General features: G+C 47.2%; 1 protein-coding gene across 1 annotated transcript in view; it reads right to left on the bottom strand.

The window, feature by feature from the left end:
- The window catches only part of dpysl5b (dihydropyrimidinase like 5b), a 125,476-nt gene that overhangs the window by 54,082 nt on the left and 43,858 nt on the right, over positions 1-27,536 (bottom strand). The window contains exons 3-8 of the mRNA XM_038800106.1: positions 19,326-19,505; positions 18,870-18,938; positions 16,306-16,350; positions 16,134-16,209; positions 9,725-9,881; positions 7,512-7,653 (exon numbers count right to left, since the gene is read on the bottom strand). Of these exons, the coding sequence (XP_038656034.1) occupies positions 7,512-7,653; positions 9,725-9,881; positions 16,134-16,209; positions 16,306-16,350; positions 18,870-18,938; positions 19,326-19,505 (669 nt within the window). The remainder of the gene's footprint in view (positions 1-7,511; positions 7,654-9,724; positions 9,882-16,133; positions 16,210-16,305; positions 16,351-18,869; positions 18,939-19,325; positions 19,506-27,536) is intronic.

Raw genomic sequence — 27,536 nt, 5'->3', positions numbered from 1 at the left:
GGGCAGGCGAATCAGAGGCCGCCAGCAATATGTCACATGGCATGATCCTTGAAGGTTTTTTTCCCCCAAAGTGTTTCAGTTTAAAGTGGAGAAAGTCGCCAGTGGTGTTGGCGGTTTCTACACCACTTTTTGACCTGCCTTTGGCCGTTGCTAATTTCCGGGAAAATTTCACCCAATGGAGAAGATGTTCTTGTTCCTGCTCCTGTGCTCATTGGATTGCTTAAATTTAGCACACAAAAGCAAATGAGGAAAATCAAGAGGATATCAAATTTGCAGCCCACCCAATTTTCTGCTTGTGAATAATCTGATGTAAACTTGCGAATGTTCCCTAACATGAGAGATTCAATTTCAACTGTGGGGAAGCTACCATTAAAGTTTGTTATTGGGTGGCATGGTAGCGCAGTGGTTAGCATTGCTGCCTCACAACACTGAGGACCCGGGTTCAATCCCAGTCCCTGATCACTGCCCCTGTGGAGTATCAACATTCTCCCAGTGTCTGCGTGGGTCTCACCCACACAACCCACAAAGATGTGCAGAGTAGGTGAATTGGCCATGCTAAATTGCCCCTTAATTGGGAAAAAAAAGAATTGGATACTCTGAATTTATTTTTTTTTTAAATTAAAGTTTGCCACTGAACATTTGAATAAATATGGGCTAATCATACGACCATAAGACATATGAACGGAATTAGGCCACTCGGCCAATCGACTCTGCTCCGTCATTCAATCGTGGCTGATATTTTTCTCATCCCTATTCTCCTGCCTACTCCCAGTAACCCCTGATCTCCTAATTAATCAAGAACCTATCTATCTGTCTGAAAGACACTCAGTGATTTGGCCTCACAGCCTTCTGCGGCATAGAGTTCCACCACCCTCTGGCTGAAGAAATTCCTCCTCATCTCTGTTTTAAAGAATTGTCCTTTTAGTCTTGTGTCCTCTGGTTCTAGTTTTACCTACAAGTGGAAACGTCCTCTCCACATCCACTCTATCCAGACCTCGCAGTATCCTGCAAGTTTCAATAAGATCCCATCTGATCCTTCTAAACTCCAACGAGTACAGACCCAGAGTCCTCAATCGTTCCTCATATGACAAACTCTCCATTCCATGGATCATTCTTGTGAACCTCCTCTGGACCCTTTTCAATGCCAGCACATCCTTCCTTAGATATGGGGCCCAAAACCACTCACAATAATCAGCATGGTTTTGTTAAAGTTAAGTTATGTCTGACTATACTGAGGAGGTCACTAACATATAGGTAAAGGAGTATGTATGCATAAACTGAGAGGACATTTGGTAAACTTCCCTCGAAAAGATAATTGGCAGCAGTGAAAGCTGTTATATCCTTTTCATTTATGATGGAAATTGATTTGAGAGAGGGTAATTTGGTTAAAGTAGGCATTAACTGGTTATTACACTAATAAGACATGCCTGTTTGAAATTTAACATGCACATTACAGGCTAATTGATTATTTAAATTATTTTACATTTCTGCTAATTGACGTTCAATAAATTAACATATGATTGGTAAGCACACAAGTGCTGATTGGAAGCAATTTTATGGAGTGGTATATTTAGCCTCCATGCACCTACCTTTACTGGGTTAGAATAAACTGGCTGGCAAAAAGGTCAGTGCTGCAGGATTGTACAGGGACCTGGAGGGTGCATAGGTTCCAGGATGCAGCACTGAAGGAAGAATTCCAGAGAAGAAAGAAAGAAAGAAAGGTAGGTGTGTGTTGTATAAAGAGAGAGAGGCCTTAAGAGGCAAACAATCCCACAGGCACATTACCCCAATTACTGCATCGACCACAAACTCAACAGATTTCTTCTACCATCTAATTATACACTGGTGTTCAACACAGGGCACTGCACCTCACCAAACTGATTTTTGGAAGGCGGTGCAGCGCAGATTTAGCAGAATGATATCATGGCATAGCAAATTAAATTACCATAATGAATTGCTTAAAATTGGCTTTTATTCCTTTCAGTTGAGAGGGATGAGGCTGTAGTCAGTGGATCAACTAGTGTTTTTGAGATGTAGAATTATGTTGGGTAAAACTAAGAAGGTATGACGAGGTAAGGTGTATAAATGGAGTTGAGTTATAGATAAACCAATATTTAATGGAATGGTAAAACAGACACGAGGACTGGATAGCGTTGTTGCGTGCAATCTTTTGCTTCATGGACTGCACCTAGGTAATTCAATATGCCCAGCTGCATATCTTTCCCAATAAGAGTCAGCAAAAATAGTGCAGAAAACGGTCAAGTTAGTTTACTCAAATAAACTTTGAGCATAGGCAGCCTGGTGCAAATATTTCAAAGGGGTAACACTTAAAAATGATTTTTCTTCTTGTGAAGATCATAATGTGAAGACTGACAATGTGTAACCTGTACAAACTTCATACACGTAATCTAAGAAAAATAATTAACATTTAGCTGTAATAAAAGACTACTTTCAATTGCTTACCTCTAATAATAATGATTATCAATTAAGCTGATGAAGAGTAATGAGGAGGTTTCAATGTCATATCAAAATGTTAGAATATATAAAATTATTCACTTTCCCTCAGTTGAACAAACCAAAATAATAAAAAAACACTGAGGAATTAAGTAAAGCTGTCTTTTAAGGATGCCAAAGAGCAAAGTAAAACTTTAAGGAAGTGGTAGAACTCAGAAACCACATTTTTATACTGGAACTTTACTGTGTTCTCAGCAGCAAGGAAAGGAAACCAGAGAACAGAACACAGTTTTTGCATGCATGGGCATATGTCTGAATCAAACACAAACTCATTTGGGGGATTAAAGTCTTTTTCTCTGCAATGTACTAAATTAATTGCTTTTTCACAGTATCAATGAGGTTTCTAGTGAAAATCAATGTCGCACATAAGAGACGATAAATTCAGCACAACTCAAGAGCATCTTCAGAAATTCCAAAAGAATTTGAAAAACAGAAAACACAAGTGTTCCAAAACAAATCCTCAACGGTGGATCAGGCTGAAGGTACTCTTATGGTATCAACAGCTGCGATGGCAAATGAAGGCAAAGGCAGTATGGTGATCCCTAGGTTTAAGGTTCCCTTACCACTGGAACTAGACAGTGTGTCTGCTGATGTGCAATGGCATACCCACGTTGAAAGATATCCCACACCAGTCTTCTATCTAGAGGATACCAACACAGAAAACCCGTGCGGCAATCGGCAAGAGGTAATGGGGCAGGACTGTGAGAACTGAAAGTATCTAACTTTGGACTTGCACATAGGCCATGGGAGTTTGATTCAGTTGGCTCTCTTGGAACAGGAACTGGAGAGCATTTCGACAGCTTTCTTCGCAACCGAGCAGCCCTCTTCAGGATCCACTCTGCTCACTCCGCATGGGGAAAGGATTGGAAAAGGTGCTCTAAAAATAGTCTGTACCGTCCCCAATCTGGCTGGAAAACCGCATCCTGCAGGCTCATCTAATTGCGGTCAGAAAATCATATTTAAATTCAATTTCGGAAACTGAAATGTCCGAACCCTCATGGATAATGAGCAAAACAATCAATTAGAATGGAGACCTGCCCTTGTTGTCTGTGTACTCAGGCACTTCAACATTGGCATGACTACTCTGCAAGAGACCAGAAAACCAAGCGAAGGGCAGCTGTTTGAAGATGGCTGCGATTACACCTTCTGGAGAGGAAAACCTGAGGATTAGCCGAGTATACATGGAATTGGATTCAGCATCAAGAACAAGCTGGTCATCGAACTCTTGGAGCTTCCTGCTGGCATTAACGAGGGCCTTGTGACCTTCCGTCTACAACTTGCTAAGAAACAGCAGGTAATGCCCATGAGTGCCTACACCTCAAGCCTTGGTGCCAATTACGAGTCCAAAGGGGCGGCACGGTGGCACAGTGGTTAGCATTGCCGCCTACGGCGCTGAGGACCCGGGTTCGAATCCCGGCCCTGGGTCACTGTCCGTGAGGAGTTTGCACATTCTCCCTGTGTTTGCGTGGGTTTCACCCCCACAACCCAAAGATGTGCAGGTTAAGTGGATTGGCCACGCTAAATTGCCCCTTAATTGGAAAAAATAATTGGGTACTCTAAATTTAAAAAAAAAATTATGAGTCCAAAGAAGGCTCCACCCTGGACACCGTACTCTCCAACATTCCGAAGGAAGATGAGCCCATCCTCCTTGAGGACTTCAGCGTCAGAGTTGGAAAGGACTCCAATTTCTGGAAAAGAACCATCGGAAAGGAAGGAGTTGGAAATTTTAACTCTAACGGCGTTCTCCTGCTCATCAAATGTGCGAAACACCAGTTTGTCATCACTAACACACTATTCTGCTAAAAAGACAAGTTCAAGACTTCCTGGAGACCTCCTCAATCAAAACACTGGCACATGATCGACTCCATCATCATCCGATTCCAAGATCAAAAGGATGCCCTCATCGCCAAAGTGATGATCAGTGCCGATGACTGAACAGACGACAGGCTCAACTGCTCCTCCATATCCATCAAACTCCACCAGAAGCAATGGAAGATGAAGCAACAGCTCAGAAAAAAGATAATTGAGCAGCTTCAAGAGCCAAGCATGCTAGTGAACTTCCAACAATATCTCCAAAATATCCAAAGTGTTAATTCTAATCGAGTGGAGGAAAATTCTAAGAGCTGAAGACCGCCATCATCTCAAGCCATGAAGAAACCAACAGCTACTAGATAGGAAACACCAAGACTGGTTCGACGAGAATGACCATACTATCCAAGACCTCATTGACAAGAAGAGGGAAGCTCTACTGTGCTGGAAAAACAACATAACTAGCAAGGCAAAAAGGAAGGCTCATCAATCAGCTAAGGCAGAGGTACAAAGAAGAACTAGGGAAATCATGAACCAATAGTGGACGCAGAAAACCAAGGAGCTGCAACTCCTTGCTGACAAGTACTACCCCTAGGGCTTCTTCAGTGCCACAAAGGGAATATATGGGCCCAACACCTTAGGCCTCAAACCGTTGGTGAGTAAGGACAGAATCTTCTTGAGACACAAAAAAAATATTGGCCTTCAATGGGAACACTTCAGAAGAAATCACCCGTCATCTCCATCAACTGTTTCTGTAAATTTGAGACAGAAATTCCTGTCAACCTCAGGGATACTGTCGTCGCTGCCACCTTCGAGAAAGGAGACAAAGTGGACTGTGGGAACTACCGAGGCATCTCCCTACTCTTCTTGGGAAGGAAGATCATCTTCCAAATCCGCACTAGCTGCCTTCCCCCAGTCTCTGAGGAAATCTTTCTGGAAAGCCAATGTGACTTCCAACCAAACCGTGGAACAGCAGACATGATTTTCATTGCTCGGGAATTTCAAGAATAATTCCAGGTGCAACATCAACCACACTAGAGGCTCGTTTAGCTCAGTGGGCTAGATAGCTGGTTTGTGATGCAGAAAAAGCCAGCAGCGCGGGTTCAAATCCCATACCAGCTTATCCGAACAGGCGCCAGAATGTGGCGAATAGGAGCTTGGGGCTTTTCACAGTAACTTCATACTTGTGACAATAAAAGATTATTACTACACGGCCTTCATTAATCTGACCAAGGCTTTTGACTCAGCCAATCAGAAAGTGCCAAGGAAAACCATGTCAAAGGCCAGCTGTCCAGAGAAATTCATCAACATCCACCAACTCCTCCAATGACAAGATGTCAGTGACGGCCATCACCAACGGAAATAAAACAGAAACCTTTGAAATCAAGACTGGAGTCAAGCAGGGATGTGTCATTGTCCCCACACTTTTCTCCATCTTCACTGCCATCATCCTTCACCTTGTTTAGAACAAGCTTCCCAGTAGAGTGGACATCGTTTACAGGATGGACGGAAAACCTTTCAACCTCAACTGGTTGAAATCCAAGAAGAAAACAACATTAACATTGCTCATGGAACTTCAATATGTGAAAAACATTGCCACCTCCACTCTCTCAGAAGAGAATTTCCAAGCCACGCTTGACACATTCACAGAGGCATACCGAAGAATTGGTCTCAGCCTCAACGTCAAGATGACTAATCCTTTACCAACCCACCGCTGGGCAGGATCCGGTCCCTACCTCTATCACGATCTACAGTGAAACCCTACCAAATGTGGACCATTTCCCCTACTTGGGGAACCACCTCTCATTTAAGCGTGGCACCGTATCCAATCTGCGAGCGCCACTTTCAGACACCGAAGGACAAGAGTCTTTGACAACCGCAATATCCATGCCGACACCAAGATCCTCGTGTACACTCTCCTACACGGCTCAGGAACTTGCAATATGTACAGACACCACCTCAAGGTCCTGGAGAGGTACCACTTCACTGCTGTCCGAGACAGATTCTCTGCATCAGCTGGAGGACAGGTGTACTAACATCAGCGAGCTTGAAGGAGCACCAGCATTGAGGACATGATCATCCAAAACCAAGTCCGCTGGGCCAGCCATGTGCTTAGGATGTCAGAGTCCCAACTGCCAAAGCAAATCTTTTTGCCCAGCTCAATGAAGGCTCCTGAACAAAAGCAGGACAAAGGAAGCGCTTCAAAGACACCTTGAAGGCTTACCTCAAGAAGGAGTTGGGGGTGGCACGGTGGTTAGCACTGCTGCCTCACAGCACCAGGGTCCCGGGTTCAATTCCAGCCTTGAGTAATTGTCTGTGTGGAGTTTGTACTCCCCCTTGTCACCACCCCACCCCCGTATCTGGGTAGGTTTCCTCTGGGTGCTCCAGTTTCCTCCAACAGTCCAAAGATGTTCAGGTTAGGTGGATTGGCCACGCTAAATTGCCCCTTGGGTTAGATGGGGTTATGGGAATAGGGCGGGTGAGTGGGCTTGGATAGGGTGATCTTTCAGAGGGTCGATGCAGACTCGATGGGCCGAATGGCCTCCTTCTGCACTGTAGAAATTCTATTTAAAAAAAATAAATGCAACATAGATATCAATGCCTGGGAGACCCTTGCTCAGAAGAGACCTACATCGAGGACCCTCCTGATTGAAGGGACAAAATTGTTTGAGGACATTAGATAGCAAGAGAAGGAATGGAAAAAGAGCCTGAGAAAGGCATTTCCAGCGATCTAAAGTCCAAGATCTGATCCCATCTCCTGTGGGGTCGACGATGAGACTCTCGGATTGGGCTCATCAGCCATGCAAGGACTCCGAACCCATGACCAGTAACACGGAGTTCCTTAGCTGGATAATCACACTTGTTAGCGGTGATTGCCAAAGAAGATAATGTGCCATACGTAAAAATTTAGGGGGACTGTCAGATCACATTGAATTTCTGTTATTGTTGGACTGGTACAAGAAAACGCGGAGTGGGGGAAATGAGACATAATTCTGTTCCACTGTCACATTCTGAGGTATACAAATTCATAAGAAAAAGTAAAGAAAAGGTTTGATAACATTTCACAATTTATGGTTTATGAATCAAAATGGTATTGTTGATAGTACTATTACCAAACCTTGTTGAACTCCCTAATGCAGACGTAATAGTAGTCAACATTAAAAATATCTTAGTAATGTCAAACATACCACTCCTTTCTCCCAGATAACAGTCATTCTGTCCTGCACTCCAGTAACACCGTGAGGAATTTTGGTAAAATCCTCCTTTCCTATAGCTTTTTGCTTGGTACTAAATGGGCGATGATCCGAAGAAACAACATTAATGGTATCACTAGGAAAAATAAAAACAGAAATAATATTTGACGAGGCACCGTGCCAAGATTTAATATTGGATTCATGTTTTGGCCATTTTAATTTAAGGTTAATTTATGACAGAAAATATTATTCACACCTTTTTTTGTTCAATATATACTTTTCTGCTCAACTTTACACAGTAGATTTATGGTTTTCATTGAAGCTGTTCATATAAAGAAATCCTCAGAGATTTTCCCACTCCAAAAACTATATCCTGAACAAATGATCATTTGGCATAGTCTAGGTTTGTCTAGAAGTTGACTCCCTCTTGTTTGGTGCTGATGTTAGACATTACAACAAGTCTTAACAGTATCACCTAATTAAAACATCAATGCTATCATCCCCCAAAATGGCATTATCTCAAAATAATCATAGTGACTTACTGCACACAATGGCAAGAAGTTATGTTACGACTACTTGCACCTCAGTTATTTCAGATTTTCTGCTTGCTGTGCTCGAGTTAATTTGCTAAAATGAACCCGCTGAGCTCTTAGAAGTTCACAGGAGCAGGGTCAAAAATGTATTACTGTACCTGATGCATTTGTCTCTCTTAGAATTTGGCAAAGCACCTGAAAATCCCTAGCAGAAGCCAATTAGTGTCCAGACACAAAGGCAAGTCTGAAGCACTTTTTAGGCATTTTCAAACATTCTTTGAATCCAGTTTAATAATTTCTAAATTACATAATCTTCTAATAAAGTTTTTTAAAAATTCATTTACATGACATGGATATCACTGGCAAGGCTAATATTTATTGTCCATCCATAAATCCCCTCGAAGGTGGTGTGAACCGCCTTCTTGGACTATTGCAGTCTGTGAGGTGAAGACATTCTGATGGTACTTTTAGGCGTGGAGTTCCAGAACTTTGATCCACCAATAATGAAGAGCAATGATCAAGTTAAGATGGTTCATGACTTGGAGCGGAAATTTGAAGGTGGTGTTGTTCCCTTGCACCGGCTGCCCTTGCCTTTCTAAGTTATAAAGATAATTGGATTGGCAAGTGATGATGAAAAAGCTCAGCAAGCTATAGTGCATCTTGTAAACGGTGCATATTGAAGAGACAGTGCTAGTGGCAGAGGGAGTGAAAATCTAAGATAGTAGATGTCTAAAGGGTGCTAATCAAGCAGGCTGCTTTGTCCCAGATGGTATTGAGCATTTTTGAGTATTGATGGCACTGCACTAAGATTTGTCCTCGGTGGATGGTGGAAAGACTTTGGGGAGTAAAGAGGCATGCCGCTAATCGCAGAACAGTAGTAATGTGGCTGGCCCAGTTAGGTTTCTGGTTAATGGTGACCCCAGGATGTAGACGGTGAGGATTTGACAATGATAGCACCACTGAATGAACGGGCTATAGTTAGACTCTCTCTTTACCCAGAGGGTAATGGGGCATGGAATGCACTGCCTGTGGAAGTAGTTGAGTCGGAAACATTAGGGACCTTCAAGCGGCTATTGGATAGGTACATGGATTACGGTAGAATGATGGGGTGTAGATTAATTTGTTCTTAATCTAGGACAAAAGTTCAGCACAACATCGTGGGTACTTGCAAGGCATGAAAGTAACTTGGCACTTAACAGCCCAAATGTGAATGTTACACAATTTTTGCTGTATGCAGGTGCAAACTGGCTCATTATCCAAGGAGCTTGAATGCCATGTTGTAAATAACATTTCTTGTTATATACTCATTTGGATAGGGTGATTTAGAAAACTGTGGCAAAAAACAGGACGATAAAATGATGCTTGTATGTAACTGGAAGCTTTGCGAATAAAAAAAACAGGTATTGGACTTCTTCATTTTTGGCCATTGGCATTAAATTTCTTACAAAACATTTCTTAAATTTTAAATGTAACCTCTAAATTCTAATCCAGGTTATATTTATGGAATAACCAGAACTTTTAAAAATACATTTCCCAATTTGTGAATTAATAATACCAAAATCAGTCAGGTAGAATAAATCATGATATGCACCGGCAATCTTAAGAGCTTCACCAAAAATAGTATTCCAACTTTGGGCAAGCAGTTTAAAGAAAAAGCTTGTTACAGAAACTCACTTGGCTAGCAGGCTCATGAGGTAGTTAGGTGTGCTAGCATCCAGTCGGAGAGGAGGTGCAATAACGTGAGCAGCAGCATGAGACCAATCTGGATGGTAATAGCTTGATCCATTCAGAGTTGTGTGTGCTAGGGTTGTTTCCCCATATATGACTTTGCCTGAAAAAAAATTGAATTAAGAATTTAAAAATGGCTACCATAATGTGTACTTCATTCACGTAATTATTGCTTACCAGTTAAATATACATTTTTCCTGTATTTTCGTTCTCTTTATGTCAGTTCTTACTTTCAATGCTCTGAAGCATTTTTAAAGTTTGGGTTAATCTAATTTTTACACTAGTTTTAACTTTTAAATCCACACACATTTTGGTATATTAGAGAGAATCTGTGAGGAAATTATTGTCGTTAAAGTAATCTTTTGCAGAAAAAACATTGGTGGAGTTTTGATTATCAAATACAAACCATTCAGTCAGGTACTCTGAAATTATGGATAAGGAGCATTGCAGTGCATATTTAAATAGCAAAAGATAGGCTCAGCCATTCAAACCTGAGAAATCGCACTAAAGGTTGGTATGTAATTGAATGTAACCATTGCGAACATTACAAAATTCTAGAGGAGGGAAGATTTAAAGGTTCCTGGGTTTGATTCTCCGATTTTGAGATTAAGTGCTAACGCCGGCATGGGAATGCTGGCATTTTGTGCCCGAACGGTGCAAAACGGCCACCGATCCTCCGTTTGGTGGGGGGCTAGCAGGCAAGCAGCGTAGAGCTGCAGATACTGCCGGAGAATTGCTGCATCTCTGGCTGCGCATGCGCACGGCGCTGGCCTGCAGCGGCCGCGCCGTGCAACTTAGCACTGTGGACTCGGCCTGCAAAATAGTGACCCCCTTTGGCCATGCTCGCCATCTCTGGACCACAACTTGCCAAAGCCCCACCTTTTCGCGGATCAGCACTTCCCCGACTGGTGAACAATGGTATTGGGATAGGGGTTCAGGTGGGAGGGTTGGAATATTGATCACAGATACTGTGGGATCCAGGATTACAGGAGGATGCTGGAGATTAAAGGGTGGGAGCTCTACCGGCACACTGTGGTGTTAAGGGCCACTGACACACACAGGTGGAGGGCCAAAGCTGGTCTCATAATAAAATCTTAATACTACCATCTGCCAACACAAAGTAATGGCACAGTAACAAACTGAAAGTGGAAAAGAATCTGGATGGGAGGGATCAGAGTCAGTGTGGGAGGAGCCCAGGGTTGTAGTCAGAGGTCTATTTTAGTGGCAGCCTCAATGTGCTTGCACTGAAAACATTCAGTCAGAGCTGATAGAAAAGAGGATCATTTCCTTGAGTAGCATCTCCTCAATTGGAGCCACTGACTTTTTTGGTGCTTTATAGAAAAACTGCAGGAATCCCTGACTTCACAATTCAGTCACTACATTTGAGATTCAACAGGGAGGTATGTGAGAATAACAATGAAGGCAAGCCTTTGGGAAGCACCGTTGCTGCATCTGTGCCAGATCATCAACAAAAGCCTGTATTTGCTTTATCCAATTGGCCAGGATCACAGGCCAAAGTGCATCCATGCATTGCTGAAGTGGTATTAAGTAAGGTTGCAGGAGTTCCTTTGGTGTGGTTGCACAATTCATAATGGGTGCGATCTAACCATGAAGCCTGGCTCGGGACGCGATGCGGCCAATAAATCTCATGAGAGGCCTCTCGCGATATTTACCTGGCTTGTTACGCCTTGTGGGATCTCCCAGATGATCGGGGCCCCTGGGCGGTCGGGCTCTGGGCAAGGTGGTACCCTTGCATCCCCCAATGCCACTCAGGCAGCACGGCACTGCCAGCCTACCACCCTGGCAGTGCCACTAGGGCAACCTGGTAGTACCAGCCACCCTGGCACTTACCAGACTGGTAGAGGAACTACCAGGGTGCCAGGGTGTCCAGGTGACATTTTGCCCTTGCCCGCTAGTGCAGGAAATGGGACTACGCGCGGCCACAGCGTGTAACTGAGGCCCTGAAATGAAGCAGAGTCCCGTTTAATAACGGGGTTGTTCATAGCGCAGCCGGCGTCGGGATACACCAGGCTCAACGTTTTAGACACGGGACTCTTTTCATTTCCGTTAAATCACCTATGTGTTCAAAGCTCTCTCGAGCCCAATGAGATAGAGATGTAAAATGTCAGGGTTGACATCGTGACCACCTAGATGTGTGCATGTGCCTCAGCTGCCAGGCTGTTGCAAATAGTTATTAGCACAGACTCAGTTCTGGGGCATGACTTCCTCTTTCTGTGTGAGAGTGGGAGGTTTACTTCATTTGCCCAATGTTCATTAATATCTTGAGTCAATCATTTCCCTGGGAGAAGGGAGATTTAATAATGGGGCCTATGGTCAATGCTGCCTTTATGATGGCAATGCCCCTACTGAGGCGCCACCTAGTCCAGTTTTGAGAAGAGGTCTAAAATCCATGGTCCTAAAATCTAAAAGCCTAAAATCCATGGTCCAGGAGAGCCCCAGCAACAACCAGAGGATGATGATGATATTAGACCCATCCCAAGGAGACAACTCACGACCAAACATGGACCAAAAACAATTCTGCTATTTGATAAGTGAAAGATACTGCCGTCTGCACTTGTCAAGAGAGGTGCGTCACATCTGCCACCTTCTGCAGGAGAATCTAACACCACATGGACTAGGAGGACGCCCCCTGCCAGTGCCCCTGAAGGTCACCACCACACTCAGTTTGCTGGTGGATCATTCCAGGGATCCACAGGGGACCTATGCAGCATTTCACAGTGCCCAGAACAAATATGTATCAAGGAGGTGACAGATGCCCTCTACCGTAAGGCTCATCATTGTGTTCACATTCAATGAAGCTAGACAAGAGCAAGACCTCAAGTGTTTGCAGTTATCCCTAGTGTACAGGGTCCCACTGATTACACTTGTGGCATCAACTGCTCCAGTAACAGCCCCTGGTATTCATCAACAGGAAAAGGTTCTACTCCATCAATGGCTTTTGGTTACCCCACAGGAGGAGAGCTAATTTGGGGGGTTGCCGTTTCATTTGATGGCACTCATTTTAGGTATTTGGGGGTGCAGGTAGCCGGGAATTGGGCTTGGCTTCATAAGTTAAACTTTACAAGTCTGGTGGGTAAGGTTAAGGTGGACTTACAGAGGTGGGAGATCCTCCCTCTGTCCTAGGCAGGCCAAGTGCAGTCAGCAAAGATGAACATTTTGCCATGTTTTCTGTTCCTATTCCAATGCTTGCCTGTTTTTGTGCAAATGGCATTGTTTGTGGGGGCGGAGAGGCTGATTTCATCCTTTATTTGGGCAGGTACGGTTGCTAGGATTCATTGAACATTCCTGCAAAGGGATCTGCAGTCCGGGGTTTTGGCGTGACCAAGCTGGATCTGCTACTATTGGGTAACAAATGCAAAAAAGGTGTTGGGTTTATGTGGGGATCAGGAGGCAGTGTGGGTGAGGATGGAGTTGGGCTCACTTAAGAGCATGAGACTGCGGGTGCTGGCGACGGCTTCGCTGCTGTCTCTCCATGGAAGTATTGAGGTAATCCAGTGGCGGTTGCGACGTTGAAAACCTGACGTCAATTTCTGCAGAATCTCAAATTAGGTAGGATGTTGAAGTGGTCGCCGATTTGTGATAATCATATGTTGAACCGGTAAGACTGGATGCCAGTTCTGGAACTGGGAGCATGGCATGGGGGACTTGTTTCTGGAGGGGCGGCTTGTGAGCCTGGAGAAACTGTCAGAGAGGTTCGGGTTTTCACAGGCGGAAATCTTTAGATATCTGCAGGTGAGGGACTTTGCGAGGAAGGTTTTCCCGTTGTTTCCGGTAGCACCGCCATCCTCACTGATAGAAGAGGGAAGTACCTCGAAGTTATGGAGATAATATAGGATACTGTGTCCCTGGTGGGGATCAAGGCCAAGTGGCAGGAGGAGTTGGGGTGGCATTAGAGGAGGGGGTATGCGCATGCCATTTAGTCATGCGTGAGACTGGGGTTGATACAGTGGAAGGTGGTACACCGGAACCACTTCACAGAATTACATCATAATAGTGCAGAAGAGGCCTTGACCCATCAAGTCTGCACCAAAGCATGAAAAACACTTGACTTGTCTACCTAATCCCATTTGCCAGCACTTGGCCTACAGCCTTGAATGTTATGACGTGCCAAGTGCTCACCTCGGTACTTTTTAATGGGTGTGAGGCAACCCGTCTCTACCACCCTCCCAGGCAGTGTGCTCCATAGAACCCTCTGGGTAAAAAGGTTTTTCTTCAAATCCCCTTTAAATCTCCTGTCCCTTACCTTGAACTTATGTCCACTTCATAACTGACCCTTCAACTAAGAGGAACAGCCCTCAATCTTGTACACCACGCTCAGTTCGCGCCTCAGTCTTCTCTGCTCCAGTGAAAATAACTCAAGCCTATCCAACCTCTCTTCATAACTTAAATGTTTGATCCCAAGTAACATCCTGCTGAATCGCCTCTGCACCCCCTTTAGTGCAATCACATATTTCCTCTAGTGTGTCGACCAGAATTGCACATAGCACTCCAGCTGTAACCACACCAAATTTATATACAACTCCAACATGGCCTCCCTGCTTTTGCAATCTACGCCTTGAGTGATAAAGGCAAGTGTCCCATATGCCTTTTCACTACCCTATTAACCTGCCGTTCTACTTCAGAGAACTATGAACAAACACGCCAAGGTTCCTTTGTTCCTTGGAACTTCCCAGTGTCAGACCGTTCACTGAATACTTCCTTGTCACATTACTCCTTCCAGAGTGCATCACCTCACATTTTTCAGGGTTAAATTCCATCTGCCACTTTTACTAAAATCCACTCTCCTTCAATCAAAACTTTTTTTTGAAACTGGTCTATTTCTTTGTCCATAACAAACTTAAATTGTACCATATTGTGGTTGCTATCACCAAAATGCTCCCCCCACCAACACATCAACCAATGTGCCAGCCTGTTTCTGCCCCAGCGAACTCATTTCTTCCTATCTTGACTCCATATTCTCTACTCTTGTCCAGTCCCTTCCAAACTGGCACTTCCCTTCCTTGACCTTTCTATTTCAATTCTGGGGATAGAGTGTACACTAATATCCATCGCAAACATACCGACTCCCAGTTATCTTGACTACAGCTCTTCACACCCCACATCCCGTAAGGACTCCATCCCATTCTCTCAGTTCCTTTGCCTCCATAGCATCTGTTCTGTTGATGCCACTTTACAAAACAGTAATGTTGACAATCTTCCTTAATCGAGGCTTCCCACCTACTGTGGTCGACAGGACTCTGAAATTTGTCCAACCCATCTCCCGCAGCTCTGCCCTCACCACCTCCCTCCTAGAACTGAGATAGAGCCCCCCTTGTCCTCACTTTTCACCCCACCAGCCTCTCCTTTGAAAGAATCATCCTCTGCCAGTTCCGCCAACTCCAGCGTGCTTCCATTACCAAACATATCTTCCCCTCACTCCTCCTGTCAGTATTTTGCAGTGACTGTTCACTCTGGGATTCTTGGTCCACTCCTCCATCATCCCCAAGACGTCACCCTCTTCCCATGCAATCACAAAAGGTGTAACACCTGCCCCTTTACCACCTTGCTCACCATCTCAGACTCTAAACACTCTTTTCAAGTGAGGCAGCGCTTCATGTGCACCTTCTTCAATCTGGTCTATTGCATTCGCTGCTCCAGTGCAGTCTACTCTATCTGGAGAGACTAAACACAGACTGGGTGATCGCTTTGCAGAACACCTCTGATCCATCCGCAAGCAGGACCCAGATCTTTCTGGCGCTTGCCATTTCAACTCACCATCCTGGTCTCACGTCCACATGTCCATCCTTGGCGTGCTGTAATGCTCTAGTGAAGCCCAGAGTAAATTGGAGGAATAGCGCCTCATCTTCACATTCGTGCTGTAATGCTCTAGTGAAGCCCAGAGCAAATTGGAGGAATAGCGCCTCATCTTCACATTCGGCAAACTACAGCCTTCCGGACTTAACATTGAGTTCAACAACTTCAGATTGTGGAACTGTCTCCACCACCTTTACCCCATTTTTATTTCTATCGATTTATTTTCATTTCTTCCATTGATTTTTTTCCCTCCCCATTGTTCCCCTCCCCGCATTCCACTTGTGCAATTGTTCCTTGTTGCCCGTTACACACTGCTTTCCTTTGTTCTGCCATTAACACATTTTAATCTCTTGATGTGCCACTATCTGCACCCTTCTTAGCCCAAACCACCTCCATTTACATTTCTTTTATCTTCTGTCCTTGACATCTTTGTCTATCTCCACCTATCACTGGCCCCCTACCCAGCCCTACTCCTCCACCCCGCCACTACAGTATAAATCTGAGCCCATTTCCAGTTCTCTCTAGCTTTGACAAACTTTACCTTGCATTCTTGCAGAAGCAATGATGTCACCTGCAGATTTGCTCGAGACATTAACCAAATATAATGGACAATGGGTCTGAAATTGGAAATTAACAGGAAAAGTTAGATATGGCACAGCTGAAACACTGAAGAATATACACTTAAAACAAAAATGTTGAACAGAAAAACTCACTCTATTAGCAATTGTGATGGCACGTTGTGTTGCTTCTGCCTCAAGCTGTACAAAGAAAGCAAGAAATAGTTTAAATATTTTTCATACAGAAACAAAAGTATTTAGTGAAAATTTAATTATACCAGCTCCTCCAATGAAGTGTTTTTTAATTATAGCACAAGGTCTCAGAATAAACAAGATACAATGATTGAATATTAAAATAAAACTTTCACAGAGTCGCACATTGGCTGCTGTAACATAATTCTAGTGAACGTGTGTTTCCTGTGCAGTTTCTAGACTATGCTGGGAAATTTAGCAGTGTGATTTAACAGAATGTCTATTAAAATCACGTTCCTTCATTTAAATTACCAAAACATGGAGACAAAAAAGGATTAATATTTGAATGTAAAATTTGTATTGCGAACTTACTGAAACAGAACCATTTTGATAGGCAAACTAGCCTCGTACACAAGTTTATTCAACTTATTGTGCAGTTTTCATTAGCATTCCTTCAAAATGTAACAGGAGACAGAAAGTAGTGGTGGAAGGGAGTGTCTCAAAATGGAGAAGGGTGACTAGTGGTATTCCACACGGATCCGTGCTCGGACCACTGTTGTTTGTGATCTACATAAATGACCTGGAGGAAGGTATAGGTGGTCTGATTAGCAAGTTTGCAGATGATACTAAGATTGGTGGAGTTGCAGATAGCGAGGAGGACTGTCAGAGAATACAACAAAATATAGATAGATTGGAGAGTTGGGCAGAGAAATGGCAGATGGAGTTCAATCCAGGAAAATGTGAGGTGATGCATTTTGGAAGATCAAATTCAAGAGCGGACTATATGGTCAATGGAAGGGTCCTGGGGCAAATTGATGTACAGAGAGATCTGGGAGTTCAGGTCCATTGTACCCTGAAGGTGACAATGCAGGTCGATAGAGTGGTCAAGAAGGCATACAGCATGCTTGCCTTCATCGGACAGGGTATTGAGTACAAGAGTAGGCAGGTCATGTTACAGTTGTATAGGACTTTGGTTAGGCCACAGTTGGAATACTGCGTGCAGTTCTGGTCGCCACATTACCAGAAGGATGTGGATGCTTTAGAGAGGGTGCAGAGGAGGTTCACCAGGATGTTGCCTGGTATGGAGGGTGTTAACTATGAAGAAAGGTTGAGTAGATTAGGATTGCTTTCGTTGGAAAGACTGAGGTTGAGGGGGGACCTGATTGAGGTATACAAAATTATGAGAGGCATGGACAGGGTGGACAGCAACAAGCTTTTTCCAAGAGTGAGGGTGTCAGTTACAAGGGGTCACGATTTCAAGGTGAGAGGGGGAAAGTTTAAGGGAGATGTGCGTGGAAAGTTTTTTACGCAGAGGGTGGTGGGTGCCTGGAACGCTTTACCAGCGGAGGTGGTAGAGGCCGGCACGATAGCATCATTTAAGAGGTATCTAGACAGGTATATGAACGGGCGGCAACAGAGGGAAGTAGACCTTGGAAAATAGGAGACAGGTTTAGATAAAGGATCTGGATCGGCGCAGGCTGGGAGGGCCAAAGGGCCTGTTCCTGTGCTGTAATTTTCTTTGTTCTTTTGTTCTTTGTTTGTCATAGGAACATAGAATGTTATCTGTGACGTTTATAAGAACTGATTTGGTATTGTAGCAGGATGCAAACCTCATTGGAAGGATTCAACATCAAATTCAGGGAAAGATCCGAGGGGTGACAAGTTCAAGGATTTTGGAGAGCAAAGGAAGGATGGAGATGGGATAGAGGGTTTGAGGGTTTTTTTGAGAACAGCGAAGACTGCCGACTTGATGGGTATGAGGCAGTACCCGAGGAGACAGCATTAACAGCATCAGCTAGTTTGGGGGCCTGGAAGGAAATTTGGGTGGCTAGCAGTTTAGTGGAAATAGGGTCAAAGAAACAGGAGGTGGATTTCATGGACAAGATCAACTCAGAGGTCATGAGGTAAGATAGAAGGGAAATCTTAGCAGAGGTTTGGCCTGGTCAGCTAGGGAAAGACAAGAAGCAATACAGTTAGTTAATTGGATGGTCTCAATTTTAGTGACAAAATCCATGAACTCTTCATACTTGCTGCTCGGGGTGAATAAAATGAGAACAACAGCTGGCTTCAATTTATGGGACAGGATTCTCGGATCTGAGTTCTCCCCACCACCACTGCCAGCGAGAATGGAGAATGTGGCGCTCAGCCAACCAGAGAATCTCCATGGCGTGAACCGACGGCGAATTCTAACCATAATCTTTCCTGCACCGAGACCCCAAAGCAATCAAAGGTATGCTTTCTTTTTCTCTACATTTTTTCCAATGGTTATAAAATGGGCACATGACAGAAATCCCTAATTGATTAATGGAAAACTCATTCAAACTCATCAACAGTATTACATCCTCATGAATTATTTGCTTTCAAATCACAGTACATTTTTACTTTTAAGCTTGCTACCTTCTGGAAAGGGTTTATATTCACTTTAAAGTAACCCTAGTTTATAAATGCACACAAGGTTAATACAAATATAATTTCAGTTCTTTTTAAACAGACACATATTGTGCCTAAACCATTTTGAGAGGACAAACCTCCTCAGGTCTGCTGATGTCTAAACCCTCAGGCCCAGTGATTCCTAGTTCAAGGGCTTCTTTTGCACCCTGTAACACAAGAAAGAAGAAATAATGTTGCACAGTCCCGACTTCAGAACTAAATTAGAGGGGAAGAATATTTAATTCCTATTCATTCCCGTAACAGCCTCCCCGAACAGGCGCCGGAATGTGGCAACTAGGGGCTTTTCACAGTAACTTCATTTGAAGCCTACTCGTGACAATAAGCGATTTTCATTTAATTTTTAATTTTCATTAGCTTTAATGCTACAATAGAATACACATAACATTGGGTTAATTAAAGCTTTCAATGCAATCTTAAATTATGTTGTGCCCTTGTGTAAAGTACAACTGAAAGATGTCTTTGAACACTACCAATGTGTAACTTCAAACATTTTTCATTGTTGACAAGGCAGTTGTTTAAATGTGAACAATTACCTCGGCTACTAGCTCCCCATTTTCAGCATGGACACAAGGTATGGCACCAAGGCTTTTACAAGCTCGAAAAACTTGGTAAAGCTCATTGTCCCGCAGCATGTATTGGTCTTTATAGGTCATGTATGCTTGGAAAGAATTCACTCCGTGTTCCTTCACTAGTTCCTCCATTTCAAGTTGCACCTGAATAATTAAAAAATAATGTGTTTAATTTTATCCATATTTATTTAAAACTCATCAACAGTATTAAAAGCATCAGAAATAGGAGCAGGAGAATGGCATTGGATCCCGTTGAGTCTGCTCTGTCATTCGATAAGATTGTGGTTCAACTTCCACATTACTTTTCTGCCCTACATCTATATAACATAATTCCCGTGTCCAAGAATCTATTGATCACAATCCTGAATGTAGAATCAGTGAAAGGTTACAGTACAAAAAGAGGCCATTTGCCCATATTGTCCATCCCACCTTCTGCACCCGGCCCATAGCCCTGTATCTTGCAGCACTTGAGGTACTTTTGAAAAAGAGTTCCGGGTCTCTGCCTCTACCACCAACTCGGGTTGCGAATCCCAGACACCCACTACCCTCTGCAGAAAAAGATTCTTCCTCATGTTCGCTTTACACCGTCTGCCACTTATCTTGAATCTATGTCTCCTGGTTGTAGAATTCTCCCCCAAAAGGAAACAATTTTATCCTGTCCACCCTATCTCTTCCGCTCATAGTTTTGTACATCTCAATTACGACGCCCCTCAGCCTTCTTTGTTCCAAGGAAAATAACCCCAAAATATCCAATCTCATCTTGCAGCTACACTTTTGTTTAGCCATGGCAACTTGCTTGGAAGCCTCCTCTCGATGACAGCAGTCCAGAGCCCTCTGCGGTGGACAATTCCAAAGATTCAGAACCATCTGAGGGAAGGAATTTCTCCCCATCTCAGCCTTAAATGACCAATCCTTTACCCTGAGACCTCTAGTTTTAGACCCTGTAGTCAGGGTAAAAAGCCCTCTAGTCAGAGGGACAAGATAGAGGAGAGCGTGCGGCCGAGGGACAGAGGAGGAGAGCGCACGACGAGGGACAGAGGTAAATGAGGAGAGACCGCACGGCCGAGGGACAGAGATAGAGGAGGAGAGCGCGCGGCAGAGGGACAGAAACAGACGAGGAGAGCGCGCGGCAGAGGGACAGAGACAGACAAGGAGAGCGTGTGGCCGAGGAACAGAGATAGAGGAGGAGAGTGCATGGCTGAGGGACTGAGGTGGAGAGTGCTCAGCCGAGGGACAGTGGAGGAGAGCGCGCAGCCGAGGGACAGAGGAGGCGAGCACGTGGCCGCGGGACAGAGGAGGAGTGCGCGCGTGGGATAGAGATAGATGAGGAGCGCGCCTGGGTGAGGGTGAGAGAGGATGAGAGTGCGTGGTCGAGGGCAAGAGGAGGAGCGTGAGTGAGCAAGGGCGAGAGACAGCATTGCACAGGCGCGACCAAGAGCGGAGTAGGAAAACATGCCGGCAAAGGCGCAAGAGGGGACAGCATTTGGGCGAAAGGTGAAGAAAGCAATGGCGTGAAGACAGTGCGGGGGAGAGGAGAGTTCACGGACAAGGGTGTCTAATCAAAATTTGGTACAGATTTAGCACAATGTCCCTTCTTCACAATTCTGTTCCTCGGGAAAGAAAATTGGGCGGAATTCTCCGCAAGGCCCGACTCCGTCGGGAAACACGGAGAGGTTCATGACGTCGTCGGAGGCCGCTCCTGGCCTCCTATTCTCCCCCCCACGGGGGGCTAGGAGGGCCGTGCCGTAAATCCCGGTGAGCCGAGAATGATGCAGCCGGCGCGCCTAATGATGTCAGCTGCGCATGCGCAGGTTGGCCGGCTCCAACCCGCGCATGCCGTCTTCCCCTCCGCTGCCCCGCAAGACGTGGCGGCTTGTTCTTGCGGTCGGCGGAGGGGAAAGAGTGCGTCCCTTTGAGACGCCGGCCCGATGATCGGTGGGCACCGATCGTGGTCCAGTCCCCTCCCGAGCACGGTCGTGGTGCTCACTCCCCTCTCCGTCCCCCACAAGCCACAAACCAGGTATTGGCGCCATGTTCACGCCGGCAGTGACCAGGTGTGGTTGCCGCTGGCGTGAACCGGTCAGGAATGGCAGGCCGCTCGGCCCATCCGGGTCGGAGAATCGCGGGCCGCCGTTTTTCACAGCGGCCCGCGATTCTCCGAGCGGCATGTCCGAAAACGCGAAACGCCATTTTGGGGGGGGGGGGGGGGGGGGGGGGGGGAGAGAGAGGAGGAGGAGGAGAATCACGGGGGGTGCCAGATGCCAGAGCGGCCCTCCCGCGATTCTCCCACCTGGCGTGGGAACGGAGAATCACGCCCATAGTGTTTGATTTGATGTTTTCAAAAAATGGCAATGCAAATTTGTGGTGCTACCATTAATGATTACTGAACTTATACTCTGAAAATCCTTTTGCCCTCTCAATTGGACCATTGTTGTGGAAAAAAAGCATCTGGATCGCAATGTCCTTCAGGGAAGGAAAGCTGCCGTCCTTATCTGGTCTGACCTGCTGAGACTCCAGATCCACAGCAATGTGGTTGACTCCCAGATGCCTCAGAAATACCCTGGCAAGCCATTCAGTTCAGGGCAATGAGAGATGGACAATAAATGCAGGCACTGCCAGCGAAATAAACCATAAAACTCACCAACCAATCAATTACCTGCTTACCTAATGTAGAAAAATATATATTTTCATTTCACAATTTTTGGCCTACTTACCTAATTAATGCCTCTGGATTAGTTCAGTGCTATTTGTGACCCAATCCCTCTATCGGACTACTTATTGGGTGGAATTTTCTATGCAGCTCGCAGCATGTTTGCAATGGCGGAGGCGGTCCACCAGCCGGATCTTCTGGTCCCGCCGTTGTCAACGGGATTGCCTGCTAAATCATAGAATCTATAGTGCAGAAGGAGGCCATTCGCACCCCTCGCGCCATGAAACCCGAGGCGAGGGTAAGACCGTAGGCTCCCGCCGGCATGAACAGCTGGTAAATTCCAGCCATAGTTTTGCAAAAGAGCACCCCTTACCTCACTGCACTGAATTTCCTCACTGACCAAATTACCAAAGTTAACTAAGTATTCTGTTGAGGACCACTTTGTGCTTCTTACTGCAGTGTAGGCAAGAGGTACAAGAATTTAAAAAACAGTGCGCTAAATTAAATGGAGGTCAATGGTTGGTTGCGAAAAGTGCTTTGAATTTATGAATAGTGGAGAATAGGATACAAAGAAATAAAGCATTTGTATAGTTAGACAGAGGCAAGCGATGTGGTGAGATGGATGCGTATGGTTTTCAAGGTGGTTATGAAGTTCAGCTGCAGTTTAATACAGGACCCAGATTTGGAATCAGTCTGGGTCAGTTGGAGATAGCAAATGGGAGGGAAATGAAATTTGTGGCAAGCCAGAAGAAATTAGAACAGTGCTTTGAAAACGTGTGCTGTGACATCAACAGCTGCCAGCTTGTCCCATCAAGACTCAAGGCACACTTTTGGTCATGAAGCAAAACAATGCAGAATTAGTCTCAGAGCTGCCTAGAGACAATGGACATGATTCTCCAATGTCACGGCGGTTGGGAGAATAGCGAGCCGCGCCAGTTTTTCACGCGACGACGGTCCGACGCACTCCCGCGATTCTCCCAAACGGCGGAATTGGTTCTGTCGTGTTCTGCGCGGCAAAACCCGGAGAATCGCCTGAGGCACCCAAAATGGCGATTCTCCGGAACCCCCGCTATTCTCCGGCCCAGATGGGCCGAAGTCCCGACGGCGTGACCCCAGTTCACGCCGTCGCCGTCCACACCTTTTTAAAGTCGTCAGCCAGTTGTGCTGGCTGACGCTAGTAGTGAGGAGGTGAGCAGACCGTCCCGGAGTCTCCGCAGACTGGGGAAGACTTCCCCGAGAACGCAGCGGCCGGAGGGTGGGGGGGGAAGAGGGAGGGGGGAGAGGGTGAGTAGTGGGTGGAGGGGGAGAGGGAGTGAGTAGTGTGGGGAGAGGGAGTGAGTAGTAGTGGGAGAGTGAGTAGAGGGGGGAGAGGGAGTAGTGAGGGGGAAGAGGGAGTGAGTGGTGGGTGGAGCGGGGAGAGGGAGTGAGTAATGGGGGGAGGGGGAGAGGGAGTGGGGGTGAAGGTGTATGGCGCTAACAATTGTACACAAAGACTCGAGAGCAGTACAAGAGAGGCTTTATTACAGGGAGATGCTATTCCTCCGGCAGCAGCTGTAGAATTGCATCTCGGTGAAACATACGAATATTTATACTGCTCCGTGTGGGCGGAGCTTGCCGGCAGGGGCTTACCGGAGAAACCTGTAATACAGGTACGGTCATACATCCCCCTACTGCAAGCACACATATATACTGTGGTTAGATCACCACATTCACCCCCTGTAAAAATGAGTCCGGCGGGGGTGACGTGGAACTATAATACATATAGTGATCTATTTACAAAAGGGCAAAACAAAAGAAAACCAAGAGTCCATCAGACAATCCGGTCACAGGTTGAGTCGGATCGGCGGTCGAACGTTCCGTTGCGAGCGACGTAGATGCAATCCTACAGACGTAGCTGTGGTGGCGACGTCTGCACAGGCGGCGTTGGTGACGACGGTGAAGGTGCTGGCGGTGTTGGTGCTGGCCAGTGGCGGGATGACTCCAGGAGTGAGCCAAAATCTTCCATGTCCTCCAATGTGGGCAGGGGAACGAGGGATGGACCTGGTGGAGACGAATACGGGGGCGCCGGGGAAAAGGAGGGTGGCGCGGGGGGGAGGGGCGTGGGCATGGGATCGGCACCCGAGGCAGCTAGGTCCCGGAGCGAGACTGTGTCCTGGCGGCCGTCGGGGAACTCCACGTAGGCATACTGGGGGTTCGCGTGGAGTAGGCGTACATTGTTCACCAGGGGTTCCGCCTTGTGGCGCCTGACATGCCTACGAAGAAGGACTGGGCCTGGAGCCGTGAGCCAAGTCGGGAGCGACACCCCGGATGTAGACTTCCTAGGGAAGGCAAAAACACGTTCATGGGGTGTGTGGTTAGTTGCAGTGCACAGCAGTGACCGAATGGAATGGAGTGCGTCATAGAGGACCTGCTGCCAGCGAGCAGCTGGGAGGCTCCTGGACCATAGAGCCAACTGAACGGCCCTCCATACCGTCCCTTTCTCCCTGCCCGTTTCCCCGGGGGTTGTAGCTGGTCGTCCTGCTGGAGGCGATACTCCTGCTGAGCAGCTCATCGCTCATGAATGAGGATCCCGTCACTGTGGATATAGTCGGGGAAACCGAACAGAGCGAATATGGAATCAAGGGCCTTGATGACGGTGGCAGACGTCATATCCGGGCATGGGATGGCGAAGGGGAACCTAGAGAATTCATCGACCACACTAAGACCCTGGGGCAGCAGGGTAGCATGGTGGTTAGCATAAATGCTTCACAGCTCCAGGGTCCCAGGTTCGATTCCCGGCTGGGTCACTGTCTGTGTGGAGTCTGCACGTCCTCCCCCTGTGTGCGTGGGTTTCCTCCGGGTGCTCCGGTTTCCTCCCACAGTCCAAAGATGTGCGGGTTAGGTGGATTGGTCATGCTAAATTGCCCGTAGTGTCCTAATAAAAGTAAGGTTAAGGGGGGGTTGTTGGGTTACAGGTATAGGGTGGATACGTGGGTTTGAGTAGGGTGATCATGGCTCGGCACAACATTGAGGGCCGAAGGGCCTGTTCTGTGCTGTACTGTTCTATGTTCTATGAATGTAGGTGTTGCGGTCGGTGGAGGGGAGGGGCCCTTTGAAATCCACGCTGAGGCGTTCAAAGGGGCGGGACGCTTTCACCAGGCGCGCGCGATCTGGCCGGTAGAAGTGCGGCTTGCACTCCGCACAGACCTGGCAGTCTCTGGTGACTGTCCGTACTTCCTCAACAGAGTAGGGCAGATTGCGGGCTTTGACTAGGTGGTACAACCGAGTGACCACCGGATGGCAAAGGCTCTCATGCAAGGCGCGGAGCTGGTTCACTTGTACGCTGGCACATGTACCTCGGGAGAGGGCGTCTGGGCGCTCGTTGAGCTTGCCGGGGCGATACAAGATCTCGTAATTGTAGGTGGAGAGCTCGATTTTCCACCGCAAGATTTTATCGTTTTTGATCTTGTCCTGCTGCGTGTTGTTGAACATGAAGGCTACCGACCGTTGGTCAGTGAGGAGAGTGAATCTCCTGCCGGCCAGGTAATGCCTCCAGTGCCGCACAGCCTCAACGATTGCCTGGGCCTCCTTTTCAACAGAGGAGTGTCGGATTTTGGAGGCATGGAGGGTACGGGAGAAGAATGCCACGGGTCTGCCGGCCTCGTTCAGAGTGGCGGCAAGGGCGACATCTGAAGCGTCGCTCTCTACTTGGAAGGGCAGTGACTCGTCTACTGCGTGCATCCCGGCCTTGGTTATGTCTGAGCGGATACGATCGAAGGCTTGTCGTGCCTCGGCCGTGAGGGGAAATTGTGTGGACTGGATCAGTGGGCAGGCCTTGTCCGCGTATTGTGGGACCCACTGGGCGTAGTAAGAAAAGAACCCCAGGCATCGTCTGAGAGCCTTGGGGCAGTGGGGGAGGGGAAGCTCCATGAGGAGGTGCATGCGGTCGGGATCGGGCCCCAGTAGTCCATTTTGGACTACGTAGCCAAGGATGGCCAAGCGGTCTGTGCTAAAAATGCACTTCTCCTTGTTATAGGTGAGGTTGAGGAGAGATGCGGTGTGGAGAAATTTGGCAAGGTTGGCGTCATGGTCCTGCTGATCGTGGCCGCAGATGGTGACATTGTCTAAGTACGGAAACGTGGCCCGCAGTCCGTACCGGTCAACCATTCGGTCCATTTCTCGTTGAAATACCGAGACCCCGTTAGTGACGCCGAAGGGAACCCTAAGAAATTGATACAGGCGACTGTCCGCCTCGAAGGAAGTGTAGGGACCGTCCGATTTACGAATGGGGAGCTGGTGGTAAGCGGATTTCAGGTCAATTGTAAAGACCCGGTACTGTGCGATCTGATTGACCATATCAGATATGAGAGGGAGGGGGTACGCGTCGAGCTGCGTGTACCGATTGATGGTCTGACTGTAGTCCACGACCATCCTGTGTTTCTCCCCAGTTTTAACCACCACCACCTGGGCTCTCCAGGGGCTGTTGCTGGCCTCAATAATGCCTTCCCGAAGCAGCCGCTGGACTTCGGACCTGATGAAGGCCTTGTCCTGGGTGCTGTACCGTCTGCTCCTGGTGGCGACGGGCTTGCAATCTGTGGTCAGATTGGCAAAGAGGGAGGGAGGTTCAACCTTGAGGGTCGCGAGGCCACAAACGGTGAGGGGAGGTAGGGGTCCGCCGAATTGGAGGGTGAGGCTCTGGAGGTTGCATTGAAAATCCAGGCCCAGTAAGAGTGTCGCGCAGAGTTTGGGGAGAACGTACAGGCGGAAACGGTCGAATTCCACGCCCTGTACAGTGAGTTTAACCAGGCAGAAGCCCCAGATCGGGACAGAGTGGGAACCGGAGGCTAGGGAGATCTGCTGGTTGGCGGGATGGACTGCAAGGGAGAAGCGCCTTACCGTGTCCGGGTAAATGAAGCTCTCGGTGCTCCCGGAGTCGGTGAGGCAGGAGGTCACGTGGCCGTTGACGAGCATCGTCGTGGAAGAGGGCACCAGATTGCGAGGACGGGACTGGTCGAGCGTCACGGAGGCGAGTAGCGGCCGACGAGTCCGACGGGTAGCGGCAGCGACCCTGGTCCCATGGTCCCGTCCCGAGGGGGGACAAAATGGCGGCGTCTGGAGTACCTGTGAGGAATAAGATGGCGGCGGACAAGATGGCGGCACCCATGGAGCGCATGTTGTGGGGGCGGGACAAGATGGCAGCGCCCATGGAAGCGGAGGTTGTAGATGGCTGCGCCCATGGCGGGGGCGGCGCCCACTGGGGGAGGGGTGGAGGGAGGGGGAGAGGGAGTGAGTAGTGGGGGGAGGGGGAGGGGGAGTGAGTAGTGGGAGTGAGGGGGGACAGGGAGTGAGTGGAGTGGGTCGTCCACCCCTGGATGCAACATCTCAGCCGCCCTGCCATGGTTGGTTGCCCTGTGGCTGATGGGCACAGCCCACTGACGCACCGGTGAGGAGGACATTAACTGACCGTTGGACGCAGAAAGTGACCAGGGGTTAGGCTGGCCGCATGTCAGCAGCGCGACCAGGCCACCGGGACACAGGTATCCCAT

This window comes from Scyliorhinus canicula, chromosome 6, assembly GCF_902713615.1.
Source record: "Scyliorhinus canicula chromosome 6, sScyCan1.1, whole genome shotgun sequence".
Taxonomy (NCBI): Eukaryota; Metazoa; Chordata; class Chondrichthyes; order Carcharhiniformes; family Scyliorhinidae; genus Scyliorhinus; species Scyliorhinus canicula.
Note: the sequence above shows the minus strand (reverse complement) of the source record. Positions and strands in the feature narration are given on the sequence as shown.